The following is a 21,336-nucleotide window of genomic DNA, read 5'->3' on the forward strand; positions in this document are numbered from 1 at the left end:
TTCTTTCTCAAATTATTCCAAAACTAAAAATAGAAATAAAAAAAAAAATCCAAGCCCAAAACACCCCCAGTAAAACTTTCTAGTTCTCCTTTCTTGGGAGCTCTGGTGTTCTTAAAGCTCAGACCATTTTCTCTACCCTGCACTCAGAGCAGCTGTACTTCTCTCACCTCCCTGAGCTCATCCCTCACCACTGTCTTCATGAAGTGTTGAATAAATACTCCAGAGGGAGGAGCAGCACTACTTTGTTTGTTCTGGCATAGCCAGGATGCCTGATTGTCAGTCATTTATCAGGCATCTTTTTTGTCCAAGAACACTACAGAGTGTTATTGTTGGAGGAGAAACAGGCAGAGGCCTGCTTCTGATTGACAGATCTTGCTGTTACTGATTCTTTACTTAAGCTTCCCACTTTTGGCCACTACATCAGATAGGATGGTCTGGCGTTTGTTCATTGTTTGGGGGATTTTATTGTTTTCCAAAATCCCAAACTTGGAACTGTGAGACCTTGAAGATGGCTGAACAGTTATGCTGTAAATGTAATGACACATTAAACAAGATTGTATTTTAAAATGGAGGTGTCCAGTACATCATGCTTCTTTCAGGTTATCATGCAAATTGTTGCTATATCTTTCCTGGGATAAATAAAACAATAATAATAAAAGGGAACTGGGGCAAACTGGAAGAAACTGATTTCATGCAGTTTTTAGTTGTTTAGTCTAATATACTTTTTGACTTAGAGGCATTGTTTGCTTGCTGTTGGATTTGTGTGTGGAAGGACTGGCAGTTCTTCACCTGTCCTTCTCACATCTCTGTTCTTCTTCAATTTACTTGGGTTTCACTTCTTCCTTTTTTTGTTTTTTGCCCCTCTAATTTTAGTATTGTACATGGATCTGATTGCAAGTGACCTTATGCCTCATTGCCATGGGACACTGTGGAAGAGAGAAATGTCAATGATTTAAAGAAATGGAGTTTCATTCTGCAGTAATCAATGAGTTGGCTAAAGATGTCTCAATTTCTTGTTGCTCTCTTTAGCAACTTGTAGGAGAAGAATGGATTACTTTAAAGTTGGAAAACTGCAAATGTGATACCTATGTTTAAAAATGGGGGGAAATAAATGCTGGAGGATTTCACATAGGTCAGCCAAAGTGGGCAATATCTTGCATAGATTTCTCAAGACTGAAAGAAGTCAAAATATCACAGTTCTCTCCTACAGCATTTTAATAGGCTTTGTGAACACAGCACAGTCCCCCAACTTTTCTGTGAGCAGGTAATGTTTGTGGAGACCTCCATTGGTGGAGGCTCCATCCCAGGAAACCTGTTGAAGCACTTCACTGACCTTTATTTACCATTAGAAAATCACAGAATGGCCTGGGTTGTAAGGGACCTTAAATATCATCTCATTCCTTCTCTCCTGCCATGGGCACGGACACCTTCCACTAGACCAGGTTGCTCAGAGCCCCATCCAGCCTGGCCTTGAACACTTCCAGGGATGGGGCATCCACAGTTTTTCCAGGCATACTATATAGTGCTTTACTAGAACTTTTCTTGTTGCAGTTATGGCCTGTTATCTCCTGTGAATGGTGAACATGTAGTAAATATACTGATGTTAGAAAGACTTTTTACGTGCTTTCATAAAATATTTTCACAGCAAACTAACCTAGTAATAAAGAATTATAGTGTTGGTGCATAACTGGTTGAAAAACCCCACTCAGAGATTAGTAATAAATGGTTTGTTGTTGAAATGGAAGGTGAGTGAGGGAGTTTTCAGTTTCCTTTCTGGGTCTGGAACTATCCCGTATTTTCATTAAAAGCTTGGATAGTGGAACAGAAAACGTGCTTTTAACATTTGGAGAAAAAAAAATCAATTTGGGAGAGACTGTTAGTTTGGCAGAAGGTGGAGTCAGAACCAAAAATGATCCTGGAAAACTGGAGACAGAAGTTATAATGCAAGTGAAGGAAAAGGAAGATCACACACAGAGGCAGGAGTATCATTTGGACAAGTTCAGATTGGCAACAGCCAGGTGGGTGGCAGTTCCTTAGGAAAGGATCTGGGGTCTGTAGAGAATCAGAAGGTTGTTGACTATAAGTCAACAGTGTCATGGTGCTTTAAAAAGTGCTCCTTGATGTACATGTGCTGTGCAGAGTGCAGGAGTGCATAGACAGGAGTGTAGCCAGCAGGCATGGAGTAATCCTTTTTGCTCAGCTCAGCACTGGGAGACATCAGCTGTAGTGCTGGTTTTGGCTTTTGACATTTTACTTCCAGAAGGATGCAGGCCAGCTGGAAGGATGAGAATAGCTGGAGTGCAGGAAACCTGGGTTTCAAGGAGAGACTGAAAAATTTACAGTTCTCAGTCCAAAAAGAAAACAGAGATTTGATCGCAGTCTATTTAAAGAAATAATCTATTTTTCCTGCTTGTGCATATAAAGCACAAGATGCCAGGCTTAAATTACAAGGAAAAGTTCTACTGAAGCACTGTTTGGTTCTTCTTTGGTAAGATGCAGAAAAAGCACACAGAGTGCTTGTGGTGTGTTCCTGATGGCCTCCTGAGCTACAACCATTTAACACTGTTGTCTTACAGGTGAGGTTGAGTGGCAGTGCCTTTAAGAATGAGGGAATAGTTTATTCAGCAGTTTATTTCGTTATTTTAATTTAAGGCATCCATTTGTACCTTAAAGGGACACTGTGTCTGAATGATGTACTTGACCCTTGTATATCACTGTGTTCACCATTCCCACCACTCTCCCCCATCACTGCAGAAGTAAAAATACTGCTGCCAGACTACATTCAGCACCAGGGGCTGACAGCTGACAGCTTGCTGGTTCTTGGTCTCTGAAATTTAGTGTCTCTGTGGCTGGATTGGTTATGCTGCATTCGCTAGAGAGAAATAACACTTGTGGTCACTGGCTCAGGCTGAAACTTTCAGTGTTAAATTGTATGAAAATGTCTTTTGCAGGAGGGGAAATCGACTGTGTTGATAAGGATGGTAACACCCCTCTGCACGTGGCTGCAAGATACGGACATGAGCTCTTGATCAACACCCTCATAACCAGCGGAGCCGATACTGCCAAGTAGGTGCTGAAGTGGAGCTGTTTCTAATGAGCAAGTGTTATGTCCGATGCCTGGAAACGCAACTGCTCCTCGGGTTCTGAAGTGGGAAGGTTAAAATGGATAAGCATAGTTGTACTGTACCTCAGTGGGGCGCGTGGGACTAGAATATGCACGACCGGGAAGTGTGGAGGGGAAGAAAACTCTGTTAAGTTCTTGGTGTGCCCAGTTACTCTGTTACAAGTAGTGCAAGTACTGCTTCTTTTTCCTGAAGCATTGATGTGGCACAGTGGTATTAATGTACATGAAGTACATACACATATATGTGTGTATATATATAAAGTGCATCCTGATCACAGTTCTTCCAGGAAGACCATAGTAAAGAGTTTGTTTAGGAAACTTAATTGGAAAAAAATTCAGACGCTTTCCAAGGGAAAGCATGTTCTTAAGTATCTAATTAGCCTCATGTTTATGATCTCTCATATATGGTGATTATTCTTTTGCCTTGTATCTTTTGGTAGGACATAACATAATTAATATAAATGCAGTATTGCAAAGCAGATGTTAGTAAGTATTTCTGATCTCAGTATAGCTAAAGCCTGTCTTGATGTTGCACGGTTTCTGATATTCATGTGGCGGAAATAATAGGGCTGTTTTTATCTGAATTGGCAAATTAGACACATTTGTGAATGTTATTGCTTTCTGCTTCAATTTAATTTTTTTCGTTTTTTTTTTTTTTTTCCCCCTCTTTCTCTTGTACATGTGTCAAGACTGCCCCCAAGTTAAGATTAGAATTGTCAGCTCAAATATTGGCACGTGCTAGATTATTCATATTTAAGTATTGTATAGTTCAGGTTCTTACAGTCTGTCCAAAGAAAACAGCAAACCTGAACATAAAGAAAGGGGGATGAGATGCCATGAGGGGTATCTGTACCAGGTGTTTAACAGCAGCATCTGATTTCATGAATGTAAGGTTTTGGCAATCACTCTTCCTGTCTCAAAAATATAATTTGTCTTCTACCTAGAACCTGCCAGAGAAATCAGTGACTTCTCTTGACTCACCTAGTTAGGAAGACCTGCTTTCAAATGCAAATGAGCTGCTTTTAGTTTTGAGGATACTTGCAGCTGTCAGTGTTTTGCTTGCTTGTTTGATGGCATTTAAGAAAGTGTCACATTTGCCCATACTCCTCTGTCAAGTATAAGTGTTGCCATGCAAACTCAGAAGGTGGAACAGATCTTCAATTGGCATGGATAATGAAATTCCACAGGCTTTAGCTAACGTCACTGGATTTTATTAATATAGCCAGCATGAAGATCTGGGTGTCTAAATAGATGTGTATGTTTTTCCTCTCTCTCTCTCCAGTACAGTCTGTCTCACTCTGTTGTCTTGAGGGTTTAAGGGAAAACGAGATGCAGTGGAATAGCCCACTCTTGGAATCAGGGTTATCCAGTTAGAAATTTCTATTTCACAGTTGGGTGACTGGAACATTGATCAAATAAAGTACTTTTTCCAGCAGCAGAAATAAGTGAAATAAGAAGTTGGCTCAGAGATACCAGGCAGATCACAATGATGCTGCTGTCTGTGCTAAATGTGCTTTCATATGTGCTGCATGTAAATAAATCTGGCTGAGTTCCTTGAATGGGCTTAGTAAAGAAAATTCTGCAGTGCTGTTTGCCACAACTGCAGACAGCTCAGTCAGTCTTTGAGGCAACTGCATTTGGAGGAGAAAGTGTCTTAAGTGATGGGAGGAACCGGTGGGAACAGAACAGTAGAAGTGGGACACTGGTTAGCAGATGTGCAGACAGTGTATTTTGATGGAAACCAGCCAAGACGTGCTGGGTAGGAAACCTTGACCTAAAAGATGAATAATATTGCATTAGATAACTAGGTAGAGGAGGAGATGAAGGGAAATGGGTGTAGGAAGAAGCACAGCAGCACAGAGTGTCCAATATTACCTTATATAATGAATCTACAGCTAGAAAATGCAACATGCAGCACCCAGGTGAAGTTCACACTGTTTTCTTCCAAGACCAGGCTGTCAGATCATCTCTTGATAGATTTACTCCAAGATACAGAAGCTGATTCTAGCAAAATTACAATTCGTGCAGCACCACAGGTCACTCCTCAGTGTTGTGAAGCAGCAAGGAGGACACATTTAATGTGAAGTCCAAGGAAGAAGAGGCCTGTGGATTCTGGAAAAAATAAGGTTTTTAAAAAGAAACCAAAATTATTTAAATACATTTCTGGACAGAATGTTGGAGAGAACAAAATATCTTTATAAACTTCCACATTAACTTTTGTTTAAAGCTTCATAAGTAATTATGATTTATGGTGGCTCTTTCAGAAAGACAAGTTCCTTTGTTTTTGGGTCCGTATCTGACATCCTCTTCCATGAGGTGATCATACTCTCCCATCCACCAATTGTCTTGCAGAAATGAAGGACTCATATGAATCCATCTGCTATTGTTCCAGAGTTAGTAATTTAAAAATATATATCTGCTGAAGCAGGCAGTAGATGATAATCTTGGTTTCAGAGCCTCTGTGTTTATGTGCACTTGGAGAACTGCCAGTAGGATAATGTTTCTAGAATAGCAAAATGCTTTACATAAAACAATGCTGAATGACAAGACACCAAGATGTCCAAACCCAAAAGTATTCTAAGACAGTAAGCAGTGGCATGCCTAGAGACTGAATTGGGATAATTTGCTGATATCAATTAAAGTTGCTGAGTGCTCAGCCTTGTTCAAAAACCATGTTGTTGCCTGATATAGATTTCGCCTAATGATAGGTGCCTACCTTTCCTTTTCTACCCATCATGTCTGCTCTGAGAAGTTTATAGTGTAATTGGAAAGAGGGTTGGTCATGTGTTAAAGGGAGAAAAAAGTGAAAGGGAGTGTGAGGAGAGTAGCTGGAGCAAATAGGAAAATGAGATTATTAGTCCTTAGGATCTAGAAGAAAACTGTGACTAAAGGCAAGTGTGAAGGGTCATCAGCTACTCCAGCCCCAGGAGTGAGAGGGGCAAGAAGGGGAGGCTTTGTAAACCCACATGAGAATTGTCTAAAGGATTTTAACTGCAGAAAAAACGAGTTTCAGAAATATAGAGAGGAGATTTTTGGCATTTACTTTCAGCTCAGAATGGCAGTTGCAGTATGTGTACTCGTGCAGAAATTTGTGCATCCCACAGTGGGCAATTGACTCCAAGCATTATCTGTTCTCTCTCTTCCTCCCTTACCTTTGCCTCGCCTTGAATTTTTAGAATCCTTCCTGCCACATTCTGTTCAAAGCATAATGCCAAGATTTTGCTGCATCAGAGTATTTTTAACTCCAGAGAAGGCTGTTAAGGAAATCCAGACAAAAATAATGGCAGGCACCATGGAAGAATCTTCCTGGAAAAGGATAAAAAAGCGCTGCCTTAGAGGGAGGAGCTTTTGATGTGCTGTGTCTGTACGCAACCTGCATTTTCACACGACTCTGTGTAACGAGGCTGTTGTGCCTTTCAGGTGTGGGATCCACAACATGTTCCCTTTACACTTAGCAGCGCTGAACGCTCACTCAGACTGCTGCAGGAAGTTGTTGTCATCGGGTAAGTCAGTCCCACGGCGTCCTTGGAGCTCGAGTAGTGTGTGTCTCTGCTGCTTTCCAGCCCCTCTTTGCTCATTGTTGTGAACTATTCCAATGAAAGACTTCCTGTGCCGCTGTGTTTGGCTGTGTGGTGCCGTGTACCGGAGTGTGCACGGCTTTCCTAACGGCGTGCTGGTACTTCCTCACATCCTGTACTGTTCCTGCCCAAAGCTCTTTCTCCCTGATGGGTTCAGAGGGTTTATAATAATTCACCAGAAGGAAAAAGGAAATTTAGGACCCTTTTCCAAACTGTAGGAACGTGAGGTACTGTTTTGTTTCAGGGGTTTCCCCCCTCCTCCCCCAAAGGAATTTATTTAGAAATTATCTCCTTGGGGTGTGCACTGGCACAGGTATTTACATCTCACTAAAGAAGATATATTTTTAAAGTGTGATTCTGAATCCATATGGAGTTAATGAGTTAGGCTGGCCAAAGCTCTGTGGGCACGAGAGGGGAAATGAGTGAACATAGTGTAAAGAGAGCAGTCTTGGAATCCTCAGCAGAGCCCAAAGCAGAAGAAGCAGGAGCTTGCTGATGCAACCATTTCAACGAGACACTAATCAGGGGTCAAATCCCAAATTCTGTTTGTTGGTTTGTTTTTTTTTTTTTTTTTCCAGGCAAGAGTTCCCATGAGTTAAAAAGGTTAAAAGGCAGATCCATATCCCTTTTCTAGAAAATTCCTTCATTACTTAACACGTAAAATGTCCTACCACTACTTTTCTCCCTAAACTACCCTTTAGAATATAAAAAAAATGTGAAAAATAGTAATTACAGACCCCATTACATTAAACTGTGGTGCACTCTGGCCTTGAACACTAGATTGGGAAGGAAGAGAAAATGCTCTGGGTGACCAGAGTTAACACTGCCAGGATTATATCTTTGGCCTTGTGCATCATATTGAATATCCCTGCACGCTCCTGGAAGCCTCTTTCCAATCTGAAAACCACACGCAATAAAAACAACCCCCAATCCGTGTTTAGGCTGACTCTGTGGTTCTTCCTCACGTCTCCGTGTTTTCTGTCCTCGTGTCCTGCTGTCTCAGTCCTCTTGATAAGTATCTGCCTCATAAATGCCTGCCACATGGCCGTAAATAGGGATGTGGCGCAGAGCTGGATGCGGAAATAGACGCTCGTCAACTTTCGCAGCTCTTTTTATAGAGCTGCCAAATCAGAGCAGCTGCTCCGCCGTTCCCGTGACAACCTCTCTCTGACTGTAGTTGCTTGCGTGCTGTTTTTTTTCCGACTAACTGATTTTTCTGTCTCTGCGATGTTTCTTGTGGTTTAACTAGGACAAAAGTATAGCATAGTGTCCTTGTTTAGTAATGAGCACGTGCTGTCTGCAGGCTTTGAAATAGACACCCCCGATAGTTTCGGAAGAACGTGCCTCCACGCTGCCGCTGCAGGAGGGTGAGTAGCTGCCTCTGTAGCTGGTTGAAGTTATCTTGTGGCTTCGTTGCAGGTTTGGTGCCGGCCAACTTGACTGTGCCACCCACAGGGGAATTTAGGGATGTGCAAGGGAAGCGAAGTGGCCTGATGTCAAAATTGAGTCACTCGGGGCTGTCCTTTGCCGCTGCCTTCGTGTTGGGGTGTGCTTGCAGAGGAAAGGAGGTGATCTGAATCCCTCTACTGCAGCAGGCTGGGTTGTGATTTGAAGCGTGGGTTTCAGGCATTGGGTAAAACTCTTTCTTTTCGTGCCCTTGTGAAGACTGGTTCTGTTTCTGTGGGGTCCTGCACACTCAGCCAGGCCTGCCTGTTGGGCACAGCAGTCCCTGAGGGCCAGCGGTCTGCAGGAAATCATCAGTTCCTAGGGCACAGCAAGTGAGGAGTAGGAGCTGTAGAGCTGGGATGCTGCTGGCAGAGGTTATTCCTGGCCTTTCTTTGCCTTTGGACTGTGTCCTTGTCCGAAAATGCAGCTGTGCAACAGTGCCCATCACATTGCAGCCTTGGAGTCCAAATGCAGTTTGTCTCCCTCTTCGATTTTGCAGGTGCAAGTTTAAAAGTTTCTAAAAGAGAAACCAACCTAAATCCAACCAACCAACTTCCAAATTGGAAAGTCAAAAGGCTCACCCTTCTCTCAGGGTGATGCATTCCTGACAAATGCTGGAGGGCCAGAAATGGAAATTGCAGTGAAAGTTGAAATACGTCAATTTAAGCTGTAAATGCAGCATTCAGTTAATTTAAATATTTCCAAATAATTGTCAGTGAAGTGCTGCGATGTTAACCTAGCAGAAGGACAAAACCCTTGGCAATCATTGAGTTTTGACTCTCCTGTTGAGTACTTTATGGCTCAGAAAACAGCTGAAATGGAGCCTTGGCTATAGCCCGTCTTGGATTCTCCGTGGTTATACGAAGCAGAAATGCTCGTCCACAGCAAATACTTGGCAATCTTTCTGGAAGTTGCTTTTTCTTCTCAGTGAACCAAAATATATATTACAATGTTTTTGTTACTACAAAAGGAAAAGCTAATAAAATTGATCCAAATATTGGTTTTATTATTCCTGTAGTATTACTCTTCCTGATACTTCTCTCACATTAATAGAGGAGATGTGACAGTTGCTTGGATGGAGATTATTATAATATAGTTCAGATGTTACCTCTTTGATAAGGCTACACCCCAAGAGAATAATAAAAACATCCTAGAAGACTCAAAGAGAAGTAGAGTCTTCACGAGAAGCAAAAGTGGCTCATGAAAATAAGCTGTATTTTCCCAGTGGCTTACTATAATTGTCACACCAGCAAGTTTTTTTATTTTTAGTACGTTGTGGTGAGTGTTCTGTAGTTATTTTATGCAACTGCAATTTAGAGTAGGGATCAACATACTCCAAAATATTGCATAATTGCACCCAGTCTTTTTTTTTTTTCTGTAGCTGGAGATTTACAAAAAGCATTAGTTTTTTTTTTCCTGACACGTGCCTGTTACTTGCATTACATTAATGGGAGTTGCATGGGTGCTAGGAAAAGAACATACTTGAAAGGCCTGCTCATCTGAGTGTGAACATGGGTGATTTATTGCCTCTGTGAATGACAAGGGTTCTTGGAAAGTGCTGCACTTCTTTGTGTCATTTTCTGACTTGGAGCCATACCTTTAGTTGCTTGAATTACAAAAGATATGAGAATTCAGCTGATTTATTTCCTGTTAAAAATCACCTGGCTTTAAACAAGATGAGGAAACCATGATGGTGTGGTGGATTCTTCCCCACTTATATAAATGCCACGTTGATATGAGCATCACTTGAAATAGCTATGCCCCTTATTCAGCAAAGCTCTTGGAGATGTGCTTAGATCTCTCAATAGTCAACAAATCATATGGGAATAAATCTAAAAGTGACTCTTGTGATTATATCTCGCTAAGTAAACAGGATTTGAGCAAAGTGCTTGCTGCTGAATGCTTTGCTGAGTGGGGGTGGATTTCGTTAAATGTCACCTCTTCATTATTAGACTGGCATTTTAGAAGCAACAACTTTCTTTAGAAGTTCTCTTGTAAAATACCAGTTCAGTGTGGGAAGCACTGAAGTACAGCTCCCATTGAAAATCTCCAAACACACTGAATTCTGATCACATTTACTGTGCTCTCTTTGGAAAATTAGTTTCTTTTTCTCTTCTGCAGAAGAGAAGTTTGAGGTTTTTTAGGGGGAAAAAAAAGTGTGTTTTTAAAGCTTCATTTTCTGTTTGATAGAATTTCACGTTGTAGTTGGCTGTACCCTGTATTTGCACAGCAAGTAATACAAAAATGATCAGAGTAACTTTTTCCTTTTGGGGGAGAGGAGGCAATAGAGATGGAAGGTTCTGTTTTGTTCATGTTTTGTTTTCTTTTCTTTCCAGTAATGTAGAATGTATAAAGCTCTTGCAAAGCAGTGGAGCAGATTTTAATAAGAAGGACAAATGCGGAAGGTAGGTAAAATATGAAGCTCTTTTAAAAAAGAATCAGTCTATCAGACAAGGAATAAAGGCCACATCAGTCTGGAAATCATATGTTCTATGAAAAATGGCAGTAAAATAAAGTAGTTTGGCCTTCTCTGCAGAACTCTTGCTGCTGCAGTTATATGCCAGACAGACAGGTGCAGACTTCATTAAATACATTAAAGCCATTCCACCCCCTTGAGCTTTCTCTTTTAAAAATATCACAGGGTTTTTTTCCTACTGCCTAAATTCTTGTGCTTGTGTGCCTAAGACAAGCCTGGGTTATGATGGTAGGATAGCTGCTATTTGCTGTGCTTCCTAGAGGATTCCACCCCCTATAGGAAGCATTGCTGTGCCAGCTGAACAAGATGCTGCAAGGGACACTGTGCTTTGCTCTGCCTCCCAACTGGAAAGTAACATGTATGTAGAGCCACAGCAGAGGCTGTCACCAGGAATAGGTTGTTTGCAAGACACAGGCTGGTGGTCTGTATCCTTTTAGAATTTGTAGGAGCACCAGAGCTTCCTATTAACACCATATTTTGTTAAATTTCCATAAATTATGGCGCTGATATCGACTGTTGGAAATCTGTAGGAATGCAACACTCAAGATTTATCTTTACCCTTGGCTGTGCATATTGGAATACGAGGTAACGAATTGCCACTCCTGTTCCAGGACACCTTTGCACTATGCAGCTGCAAATTGCCATTTCCACTGTATTGAGACGCTGGTGACGACAGGAGCCAATATTAACGACACAGATGACTGGGGCCGCACCCCTTTGCACTACGCTGCTGCTTCTGACATGGACCGAAAGTAAGAAAGCCTCTGTGTGATTCTTGTTTGGAGTGTTTTGCTAAATCAGAGTCATTCTACTCTTTTCATGTTGCCCTGTGGTTTGAGCCAAAAAAAGGATCCCGCTAGCAAAGGAGTTCCTCTCAGCTGTATGCACAACTCCACACTGAGTTACTCTGACAAGCCAAATCCTCAGGTGATGTGGCATTTCGGCTCCACGGTTTACCTTTGAAGTGACACACAGTTGTGCAGTCACCCTGTCCTACCGAACTAATTTCACAACGTTTTGTCTTTGTTTTCCTCTGTGTGATTTCCTCACAAGCTCAGTGGATTTTCTGCATCTGCACGTCCATCAGAAGGGGTGGAGCGAGAGACAGCAGGAGAGGTTTTACTAGATGGGCCGCACTGACAGACTCTGGCATTCTGACAAACTTCTGGAAAAGATGGGATAGATCTAACCATCAGTCTAACTCCACTGTCAGGACTGATAAAAGTGCTCACCCTGTCCAAACAGGTTGCTTTTTTAGAGAGAGGCCTGGGGAATATCCTTTGGCAGATCACAGTGTTATTCTTATGAGAAAAGGGGAAAACAGCTGCAAAACTTAGAAATGCTGTGGTTAGTGACTGCAATTTTAATTCCCAGATTGTTGCATATTTTGGCAATCTCTTCCTTATAACATACTGTATAAAACAGACTCAATTATCCAATTAGTTCTTTCTTAAAACTGTTAGCAACCTGTATTTATTTTAGGTCATCCTGTGCTTCTCTGTCTCATTCCTCTAGACACTAAGGATCCAGTTTTTGGTTTCCTGGGTAGTGAGATCTGGTGAAAGTACATCTGCATCATTCCCAGCAGAATACCACCTCAAAGCTACAGGGGGAAAAGTTTGGTTTAACTTTGTGGCAGAGTTTTGAATGCCACATCAGAGCCTTGATAGCTTCTGCATTATTTGCTATGATAACACTGATAAAAAAATGTCTTCCCCATCACCCTCAAAACTAAACAGTGTTGAGAAGAAGGAGGGAGGATTGTCAAAGGTCTGTGCTTGGCACTAAAATCAAGGTAGGCTTGTAGGAAGGCTTTCACCACTGGCTGTTTCTAATTCTGTCTTACCAGGGTGAGGTGTTACTGGAAGTGTTGAGAATGATTCACTGTGTGTTTTTCAGCTTTTGGTTCTTGGTAGGTGAAGTTCCTGCATTTAAACAAGCTCTTGGTTAACTTCAGGATGTATCTGCTTTCATCCCTTCTTTAAAAAAAAAAAGCTTTCTTTAGTCACATCCTGAACTTTGGTAGGAATATGTGGCCTTTATTTGCCTTCACAGTCCAAACCTAAATTGGTTCAGATGTTGTGATGCTGTCTTCTTACTAATTTTTTCAGTTTGAGATGTTCTGGAAGAAGCCTTGTTACATAGATGAAAAGCTATTTACAGTCTGTGATTTTATAGGCCAGCAATTTATTTGTCCTGCTCTATGTCAGAAAACTCCCAAGGTCAGGCAATCTCCGTCCAAAGAATATTCATCATTAACTTTGGATGTGGACAGTTAATGAACAGGGAAAAGTCTTGGTGCAGTGAGGTTGCCCTGCTGTTTCAGCTATTCTGGTAAACTGTCGTTTATGATCTTGGGAAAGCACAGCATACAGAACAGCTACAGAAATCACACAGCATTTTCATTAACGAGGCAGTTGCAGATTCTGAGTATGTACTTTTTCCCTAGATCATCGCTTATTCTGTTCAGGGAACCTTGTTTTGGGGATCTCACTGATTTTTAGTGAACTGAAAGAAGATGCAAGTAGGAATTCAGAATAGCTCAGGAATACTGTCTATGAGCTTACAGTGTTAATATTCAAGGGTGTTATTTTATTAATAATTAAGTCTTTTCTGAGTCAGTGGGCAACAGACAGACCCTGAGTTTGTAGAACAACCAATTATTGCCAGCACCTACAGGAAGAATGTCAAATCTTGACATCACAAATGGGAAAGGGCACATTAAAGACAGATGTACTGTTTTGTGCAGGATCCATTTGGGAATATTTTGTATTATATTAGGGTGGAAATTAGCAAACTGTCTTTCTACCAACCTTTCAAGTATGAATCCATGATGATAACAGATTGGAAACATATTCTGTGTTGTCCTTGGTGGCCAAGAAAGATGGTAATCACAAGCTCATGACTGTAAGCTCGCAAATCGTAGTCTGTCTGCTGTGCATCCAGCTGGGAAGCAGAGGTGCCAAAAATCATTGGGTATGCAGGAATATGATGACATGCTGAGCTCTTTCAGAATTTCCCTCAGAAACTAAAGAACCTGACCACGAGATCACACAGCCTTGCCAATATATTTGACAGATGGTGAGAGAGTCAGCTAATGCAGATTCAAGATAGACCGATATAGTATCAGTGAATAAAGCTGTTCTAAATCCTAAATGCTAGAGAAGAACTAGCAGATTATTGTAGAAAGAAGCAAGATGTGGTAATCCTGAGCTACTCTCTTGAAAAGAAAAAAAATGCACAACATTGCTGTGGGAGAAACAGAAGGATTCTAGAAAGTGATGGTCAAATTGTATCTGATAGAAATCAGAATTATTTTTTTCTTTCTTGAGGCATTTACTTGTGGGACAATAAACTACCATGCTGTAGTTGTCTCAATAGCTTGCAAAGCTTAGTAACTGCAGACCCACGCAGTACACTCTTTTAAATTTCATTATTCTTACTGTTGGCTGGAGGAGACCAGCTCCTTGCAGATGAGGTTGGGGATGGGTGGCAGACGGCATCAAAATCAATGGCTTGGTATTTGGAAAATAAGTTGCATTTTTCTGTCCTCTATGCTAAGAAGAAAGAATATTTTAGGCAACTCCCACGAAAATGCTGAAGAACTTGAAAGAACCACTGAGATGAAGGAAAAAGAAGCTGCATTGTAAGTTTGGTGTCAAAAAAGCAGTTAGGGTTCACTGCTGGAGAGCACCACTGCTTTGGTTTGCAGTTTTACACTCTGCTCTTGCTCGTTCCTTGCTCTGCTAAACACAATGCTTGGCTTCAGTGAGGGCTAACCTAGAGAAACAAGCTCCACGCTCTTCTGTGTGCACATGTGCCTCAATATTTCTGTTTCTGTGCTTGTGGCCGTTTCTCAATGGAAAATGTACAGCTTCAGTGATGTTATGATTTTTTTAGTATCATGCACAACATAGTATGTATATTGCAAAAAGTAGTAGCCAATGGCTTTCTCAATGCATTCACTGGGATTAACATTTTCATCTATCTGCTTAGTGATTTAAAAAAAAAACAAACCCTTTCTCATATGACAGCCTTACATTCACTACAGATCACAGGCTATGGAAGAAAATACTACTAATAAAAATGATGGTATCTTGATTGAATAATGGAAAGTAAAGAGAGCAAAAGAGACCTTTTGAAAAACATAGTTTAAAAAAAAAGCCAACAAAGAAGAAAATATATTCATGATGTACATGTCAGAAAATTAACTCATTTAAGTCTCTGTTCTCCAGCCTGCCATAGTGCATGGTTGGAGGCTGATGGTTTGATATATGAGTTTTTATCTGAGTAGTAGCAGTTCTAGGCTGTTTACATGGTGGCACAGAGCTGCACAGTTTTCTTCCAGCCTTTGTAGTAGAAAACCGTTTTTGTAATCTAGAGTAGCCACAAAAGTTGGGTTGAAGATTTTTTTCATGAAGATGATCCTCAATGATGAGTGGGGATTTTCTCATTTAAAAAAAAAAAAAAAAAAAAGTGAATGTGAGGAGCTATTGGTGACAAGTGATTTACTGTGCTGCTACAAACACAGCATTAACAACCGCCAGCTTTCAGTGCCGCTTCCAGTTGCAGTGAAGGAGGAGTCTATTGAATATTGTGAGCTCACATTTACACCGGTGAATTACCCACAGGTGTCTAGAGTTCCTTCTGCAGAACGACGCCAATCCATCCATCCAGGACAAAGAGGGGTACAACACTGTGCATTATGCTGCTGCATACGGGCACCGGCAGTGCTTGGAACTGGTGAGTGCTGTTTCACAAGTCTCTATCTGCTGTTGTATTTGTGCATATGCTAATATTGGGAACTCCCCCGATGGCTACTATCGAGTTCTTTTGATATTCAGAAAGCTGTCAAAACCTGCAATATGGTGCAGCAAACTCGAATATATGCACCCAGATGTATCTTAAAAACAAGTTCATCTTGATTGTCCAGTCCTTATTCAATGAGCTTGTACTTAAACGTTGTCTTTGAGTGGAGTTTATGTGTGCACACGTTATTTTTAACTGTGATCAAAGTATTCCCGGTGTGTGTGTATGTGCCAGTAGTAAGGGACAGCTCCTGGTACATGACAGAGAATGTGCCTTATTTACCTGACACTTTATCTCACCTGCAAACTGAGAGAGTAAATAGTTTTTGTCAGCTGTATACCTGCAGTTTCTTTTTTTGCCTCTAGTGAAATAATAGCAGCATTGATAAAATAACCAGAATCAAGATTAACCTTGTATAAAATGTAACTGGGTTTTTTTTCCCTTTGTTGTTTTTTACTATTCTCTGCCTGAGTGATTAGAAATTGCATCTTATAAAAAGTCAAAAATTTTTAGCCAAACATTGCTGTTGGGAGATGTGTAGGGTGGATTTACAGATGTTTGCTACTTGTAAAAGTAAGTGTCTTGAAGATGGGTGTTAACTGCTTGATATCCAGGGTGGTCATATATAAACAGACTTAAATTGCTTTAAAAAAAATAAAGCTCTGTTTAGAAAAATTGTGCAGATTTTCATCCTTTGTAAGAACACTGTGTGCTGTTTAGTGTTGCATGTTGTTTGGTTCTTTCTATGTTGAAGACTCAAAGTATTTAATTACTGAGAAGGAGCTCTGCACAGCACGTGCTGCTTTCACACCGCGTGTGCCACCACAGGAAAAGTGCTGCAGCTGGCCTGGGGCAGGATCCCAGCAGCTTGGAAACCCTGGGCAGTAATTACACCAGGGCAGGACTGGGGCAGAATTTCAGGTGGGATGTTAAGCCTTTTTAGCTCCCACCTGCGAGCATGTATATTTAGGACACTTAAAATATCCCTGCTCCTTTGTTGTTTGGGGCACTGGATTTGGCCTTGCCTTGTTTAGAGCCCTCTCCTAGAGCTGATCTATGGTGACTCTGCCTGTGAGGATGGAGGGGTTCTCTGCTGAGCCTGACCTCCATTTGGAACAAAACCAAATGTTCTTGGCATACATAGAGAGGGGAGTGCTCTGTGCTCTGTACAAGCCCACACATGTACAGCCACAGCAACGTGTAATGCAATCTCACCCATGTCTCATCACCAGATTCTTGTATGACTTGCACAAGCAGAGACCTCCGTAAAAGCCTCTTCACTGGGGGATTCTCTTTCAGCCTCCATATCATAGTCCCTGGGTGCCATGAAGCACAGGTCAGGCTCCTCTCTGTTGTTGTACTTGTTGCTGTGTGTGTTTTCTGGCAACAAATGACAGACCTGCTATCGACTCCTGGTGTTGATTAGGCTTGGCAGACAAAAGAAAGGGATGGAAATGCAGTGCATATCAGAGGTGTTGGGTTTTCTTTTAATTTTGGGCGGGTGAAATGCAAACCTTGGGCCAGAAACAGCTGTGCAGCAAGTGTTCTATATTTGGGCAGAAAAATTCCATGTTTTCCCATCTGAGTCTTGCTGTATTTGTGACTGTAGCTGCAGTATGGAAACCCAAGGTCAAGCATCATTTGCAGAGTTAGTCACACAGCTGTTCTGTGTACAATGGAAAAGTGCTATGGATTTGAGTCTTTTGCAGGCACAGGACCACTGCTCTGTACTAGGATGTCAGCCTGGAAGTTTTGAGGGGACCAGGATTTTGCCACTGGTGTTTAGAGTCTCATTTTCTCTCTGTAATACAGACACTCAGTGTGTCAAAGCATTTGTGCTCATCCAGCAGTAGGACCAGGACCTGCCACCTTTGCACTCACTGGTAGCAGAAGGTGATTCAGTTTTGTTGTAGCGAGCTACAAAGTCCCGAGTTTAGTAACTTTATATTTGATAAAGCTGACTAAATGACTGGTACAGAAATCACCATTACACTGATATCTTTTCAGTGCTAACATTCAGGGTGGTAAAAGGGCAGAGAGCGGAGTCTTGAGTAGCTGAAAGGTAATTGTACTGTGTGCATGAAATGGGAAAGAATCCTTGTGCCTGAGTTTATTCACTTATTCCAACATGAGACAGGGAGATTTTTTTATTTTGTTTTAATACATGCAGTAATGAGATAAACTGATTTCTTTCTTAAAAGCACTAACTTTGAACCACTCATCTGTATCACAGGAACTCCAACATATGGAATATTCATTCCAAAATATTTCCAATCCAAGAAGATATTCTCAGGCATGATTATTGAAATAAAACCATTATTTTTCAGTGCCAAAATAAGTCTTATTTTACTGTTTTATCCCCTGGGTAAATATTTTTATTATCGATAGATCAAAAATAAAAATATCTAGGAATTATCTATCCTAAAACAAGACAGTTCTTTATGGGCCCAAAATTTCTTAGAGCAAAGAGTTCATGTGAAATATGGAGCTTTCATCCTAGTCCAAACTAAGTCAAGGTGGGTGCAACAATAATCTTGTTTTTCTATGAGTAATAATTACTAATATTTCTCTACATGCAAAAGACCAAACTTCAGCAAAATGTTAGGGAATTATTTTGGTGTTCCAGAATATGGCAAATTCATCAAGGACCCTCTAAGATTAATTTTTATTTCCCCTCTCCCCTCAGTTTTTTTATAACAGGTATCTAAAAGAGCTCATTCCTAAATAAATGTTCACTTTCAAAAGTAAGTCCAAAGAAGAAGATGCAGCATCCAGTGGAGTTTCCCTCACTAGGGGATTTGGTCTGTGCTTTAAGCACCAGAGCTTCTCAGTGTTGTAAAATATTTACATGTTTCAGTGCAGTTTAGGAAAGGTTGGTTTATCTATGAAAACATACTTTTATTTTTTGACTTTCATGTTTACTGTGAGCCCAGTACTTTTGGCTCCATTTCTCTGTGTGAAGAGCAAAGGTATTAGGAGGAATAAGAGTGAAAAGGTCAGATCCTTTGACCCAAACAAACAAAATTTGTGCTTGTGTGTTCCAACCACAGAACTCAACAACAGAAGCTTTTTTCCTGGAGGACCTTTAGGTTGTCTGGGATATCAGTGGGGTAGTTGCCCTGCAATGAGTGATGGGATGTTGCTAAAAAGAGAAGAGTGGAAGCAGACTCTTCAGTTCTTTCTCCATCTGTAAGGAGCCATTCATAAAGGCTGAACGGTGGGCATGTGTGCTTGCAAGCAACTGAAACTCCCATCTGCCTTCCTACTTCTAAAAATAACCTCGAGTTTGTTTAGATTGGGACTGACTTTGGTGTTCAGTAGTCAGGGATGTTGGTCACAACTGCTAGCTGGTATTTTAGAGCTGATCACGTCACAAAACTACTTTGAAAAAAAAAAAAAGAAAAATATGGTTGGGTTTTCTTTCATTGAAATGATCTCTTATCACAAAATCTTTATTGATGTGAAAAGAGTAGAATTTAAATTGTAATTTCACATTAAAATTCTATCTGGAGAGACAGTCAAGCACTTTGTGCTGATAAAAACAGGTTTCTGTGCAATGCTAGGGCAAACAGAATTAAATGCCCGCCTCCTGTAGTGAAATCTCTGACTGTAAGAATTGATGGTTGTTTTTTCTTTTAATCTGCTCTTCTCCTTATTCTATTAGTAAATGACAATCACTCTTTGACTAACAGAAATTGAATCAGCGCAGGGGCTAATTCATTTGAGGCTGGGAGGAGAGCAAGGTTTAACCAAAAGCCACGTCCAAAAGAAAAGCCCAATCTCTGCCTGCCTGAAGCAAGGTGATGGCAGAGCTGTGCGTGCCAGGGAGAAGGGGCAGAGGGAGATGTCTGGCAGCAGAAGGCCATTTTGGCCGTGCTGTGAAAGGAGAGGCTGGGGAACACTTTTATTAGCCCAGCCCTTGCCACTCCAAGGTAGTTAACCACGCCTTCAAACACTTGGTTCCTTAACCTGGGGAGAAATTCAAATCACAGACCCCACAACTCTTCCATGTGGCTGCTGCTAATTATCTATGTCTTGTATCAACAAGAATGTGTTCATTCATCCATCTGAGAGCAGGATGCTGGTAATGAGTGAATCACAAGCGTGGTTGGGATAGGTGTTAAAAAGCTCTTTCCACATGGGGATCTGGCTCCGGTGCTCGTCCAGTGGCAGCCTCTTGCTGACCCAGATCTCTTTATTCAGGGGATACATTCTGGGCTTTCTCCTTCATAAATGCCTGTCTGTTCCACAACCAACACCCTCCTTCTCAAAGGGAGCATTTTGTCTGAACCACAGATGACAGTGTTTTGTGTGGTAAATTCCTTCGTACCTATGTCTATGAGAGCTTTTCCAACACTGAAGCTCCTTTTTTTCAGCTGAGAAGTGCAAAAGTCATTAACTGAAGTGTTTCCAAAGGAGAAGAACTTAGGAACTTAATGCTTAAAAAAAATTTTAATAAACCTTATTTGCCTCTCAGTTCTAGAATCCCCCAAATCATGGCAGATTGACTTAAGCTTTGATGTCAGCATTTGTGCAATATGTACCCACTGGTTAAATGATCAATAGGAGCCTATATATGCTAGATACGCTGATATATTTTAGCTTATCATGGTACAATCTGTCTTAAATTTTATGTTTTGGAAAGTAGATAATTTTGATTTTAAAAATGTTTCCTAGAAAGCTAATGCTGCTTATGATCTCAGTGAGTGCAGCGATTTACCATTTGCTCTGGCACCCTGCTGGCACTTTGGTTTGGAGGACAGAGTATTGCCTAGCATCTCTGAGGTTTATTTTCTGTCTCTCTGACAGATCTTGTCTTTTTTTAGTCTATATTTTTATTTTCCCGGGGTGGAGAAGCAAGGCACTTACATCTGCTGCCTTCTGACAGAGAACACAAGGCCATTGCAGGAGAGATTTTTCCTTCAGTTTGGAAAGAGCTCATGGACTTCTGCTGTTGCCTTAAATACCTGTCTGTGTATCTGTGTGTGTGGTGTTTAAATGTAAATGTGGGAAGAATATCTGACTCCTTCAAATCTACTGAATCCAATGAAAAGGACGTTTGATCAGGGCATGATGCATTGCGTTAGAGTGATGTACAGCTCTCAGAAAGAGCTGAAGTCACTGGAGTTTTAGGGGTATAATCAGGCTTATTTATTGAAGGCAAGATGTTTGCCTGCATGAGCAGACTTTCAAACAGAAATATCCCTGGTTTATTCGTATTTGTAGGTTTACTAAGTGATCAAACTTCATTAAGCAAAGTCTCCCACAGTGTGTATTTTGTATCTGCAGGTCTGTTTGATCTTAAACACTCCCATTATTTCCCTCCTTTCCCTCCTCCCTTGGGAAGTAATGCAAGTGCTGTCTATCCACAGTGGCTGTAGCCTTGTTGCTTCAGGAGTATTTCCTCTGTGGGTGGGCAGGGTAGACATGGGGCACACACGATCAGGTCTTGATTCTGTTCATGCACTGCTTGCAATGCAGTTATTGTACAGGAAAAATGAAACAAAAAAAACCCAAGAAACACTTGCAGATTACCATTATACTTAAATGCTTCTGTCTTTAATTATTCTAATTGACATTTTTAATTAGATTGGAAGCAAAACTCCATTGGATATAGTGAGTAAATGAAAAACGATTGCATGTTGTGTATTTTCTTCGTATTTTGCAAATCCTTGTATTCACTCTGATAAAGGCTGAGGAAGGAGAATCACAACTCTGAACTAGCATGCCATGTATTTCAAAAAATTGCATGTGGGCTGCTTTTGCTTCCATTGGATTTCCTTCTTCCTGTTGCTTACAGGCTCCAGCTTTGCTCAAAGTCTGTTGCTTCTCCTCAGTCAGTCTTAGGAGTTGTGAGTCCGGTGCACGTTCCTGACTGGCATGACACTTTCCTGGGTGTTCAA

The 21,336-nt window shown here is 41.0% G+C and overlaps 1 protein-coding gene across 12 annotated transcripts in view; it reads left to right on the forward strand.

Annotated features, from left to right (window-relative positions):
• The window catches only part of ANKRD44 (ankyrin repeat domain 44), a 134,611-nt gene that overhangs the window by 86,728 nt on the left and 26,547 nt on the right, over nucleotides 1-21,336 (forward strand). For 4 of the 12 annotated variants that reach the window (XM_027902283.1, XM_027902291.1, XM_027902292.1 and 1 more), the window contains exons 10-17: nucleotides 2,952-3,066; nucleotides 6,545-6,627; nucleotides 7,952-8,069; nucleotides 10,485-10,553; nucleotides 11,236-11,376; nucleotides 14,187-14,270; nucleotides 15,256-15,367; nucleotides 21,023-21,049. In XM_027902283.1, coding sequence (XP_027758084.1) covers nucleotides 2,952-3,066; nucleotides 6,545-6,627; nucleotides 7,952-8,069; nucleotides 10,485-10,553; nucleotides 11,236-11,376; nucleotides 14,187-14,270; nucleotides 15,256-15,367; nucleotides 21,023-21,049 — 749 coding nt within the window. The remainder of the gene's footprint in view (nucleotides 1-2,951; nucleotides 3,067-6,544; nucleotides 6,628-7,951; nucleotides 8,070-10,484; nucleotides 10,554-11,235; nucleotides 11,377-14,186; nucleotides 14,271-15,255; nucleotides 15,368-21,022; nucleotides 21,050-21,336) is intronic. The other 8 variants (XM_027902286.1, XM_027902294.1, XM_027902290.1 and 5 more) reach the window with 6 other exon arrangements.

This window comes from Empidonax traillii, unplaced genomic scaffold (assembly GCF_003031625.1).
Source record: "Empidonax traillii isolate 1590-97213 ecotype Southwest subspecies unplaced genomic scaffold, ASM303162v1 scaffold861:size261962, whole genome shotgun sequence".
Lineage (NCBI taxonomy): Eukaryota > Metazoa > Chordata > Aves > Passeriformes > Tyrannidae > Empidonax > Empidonax traillii.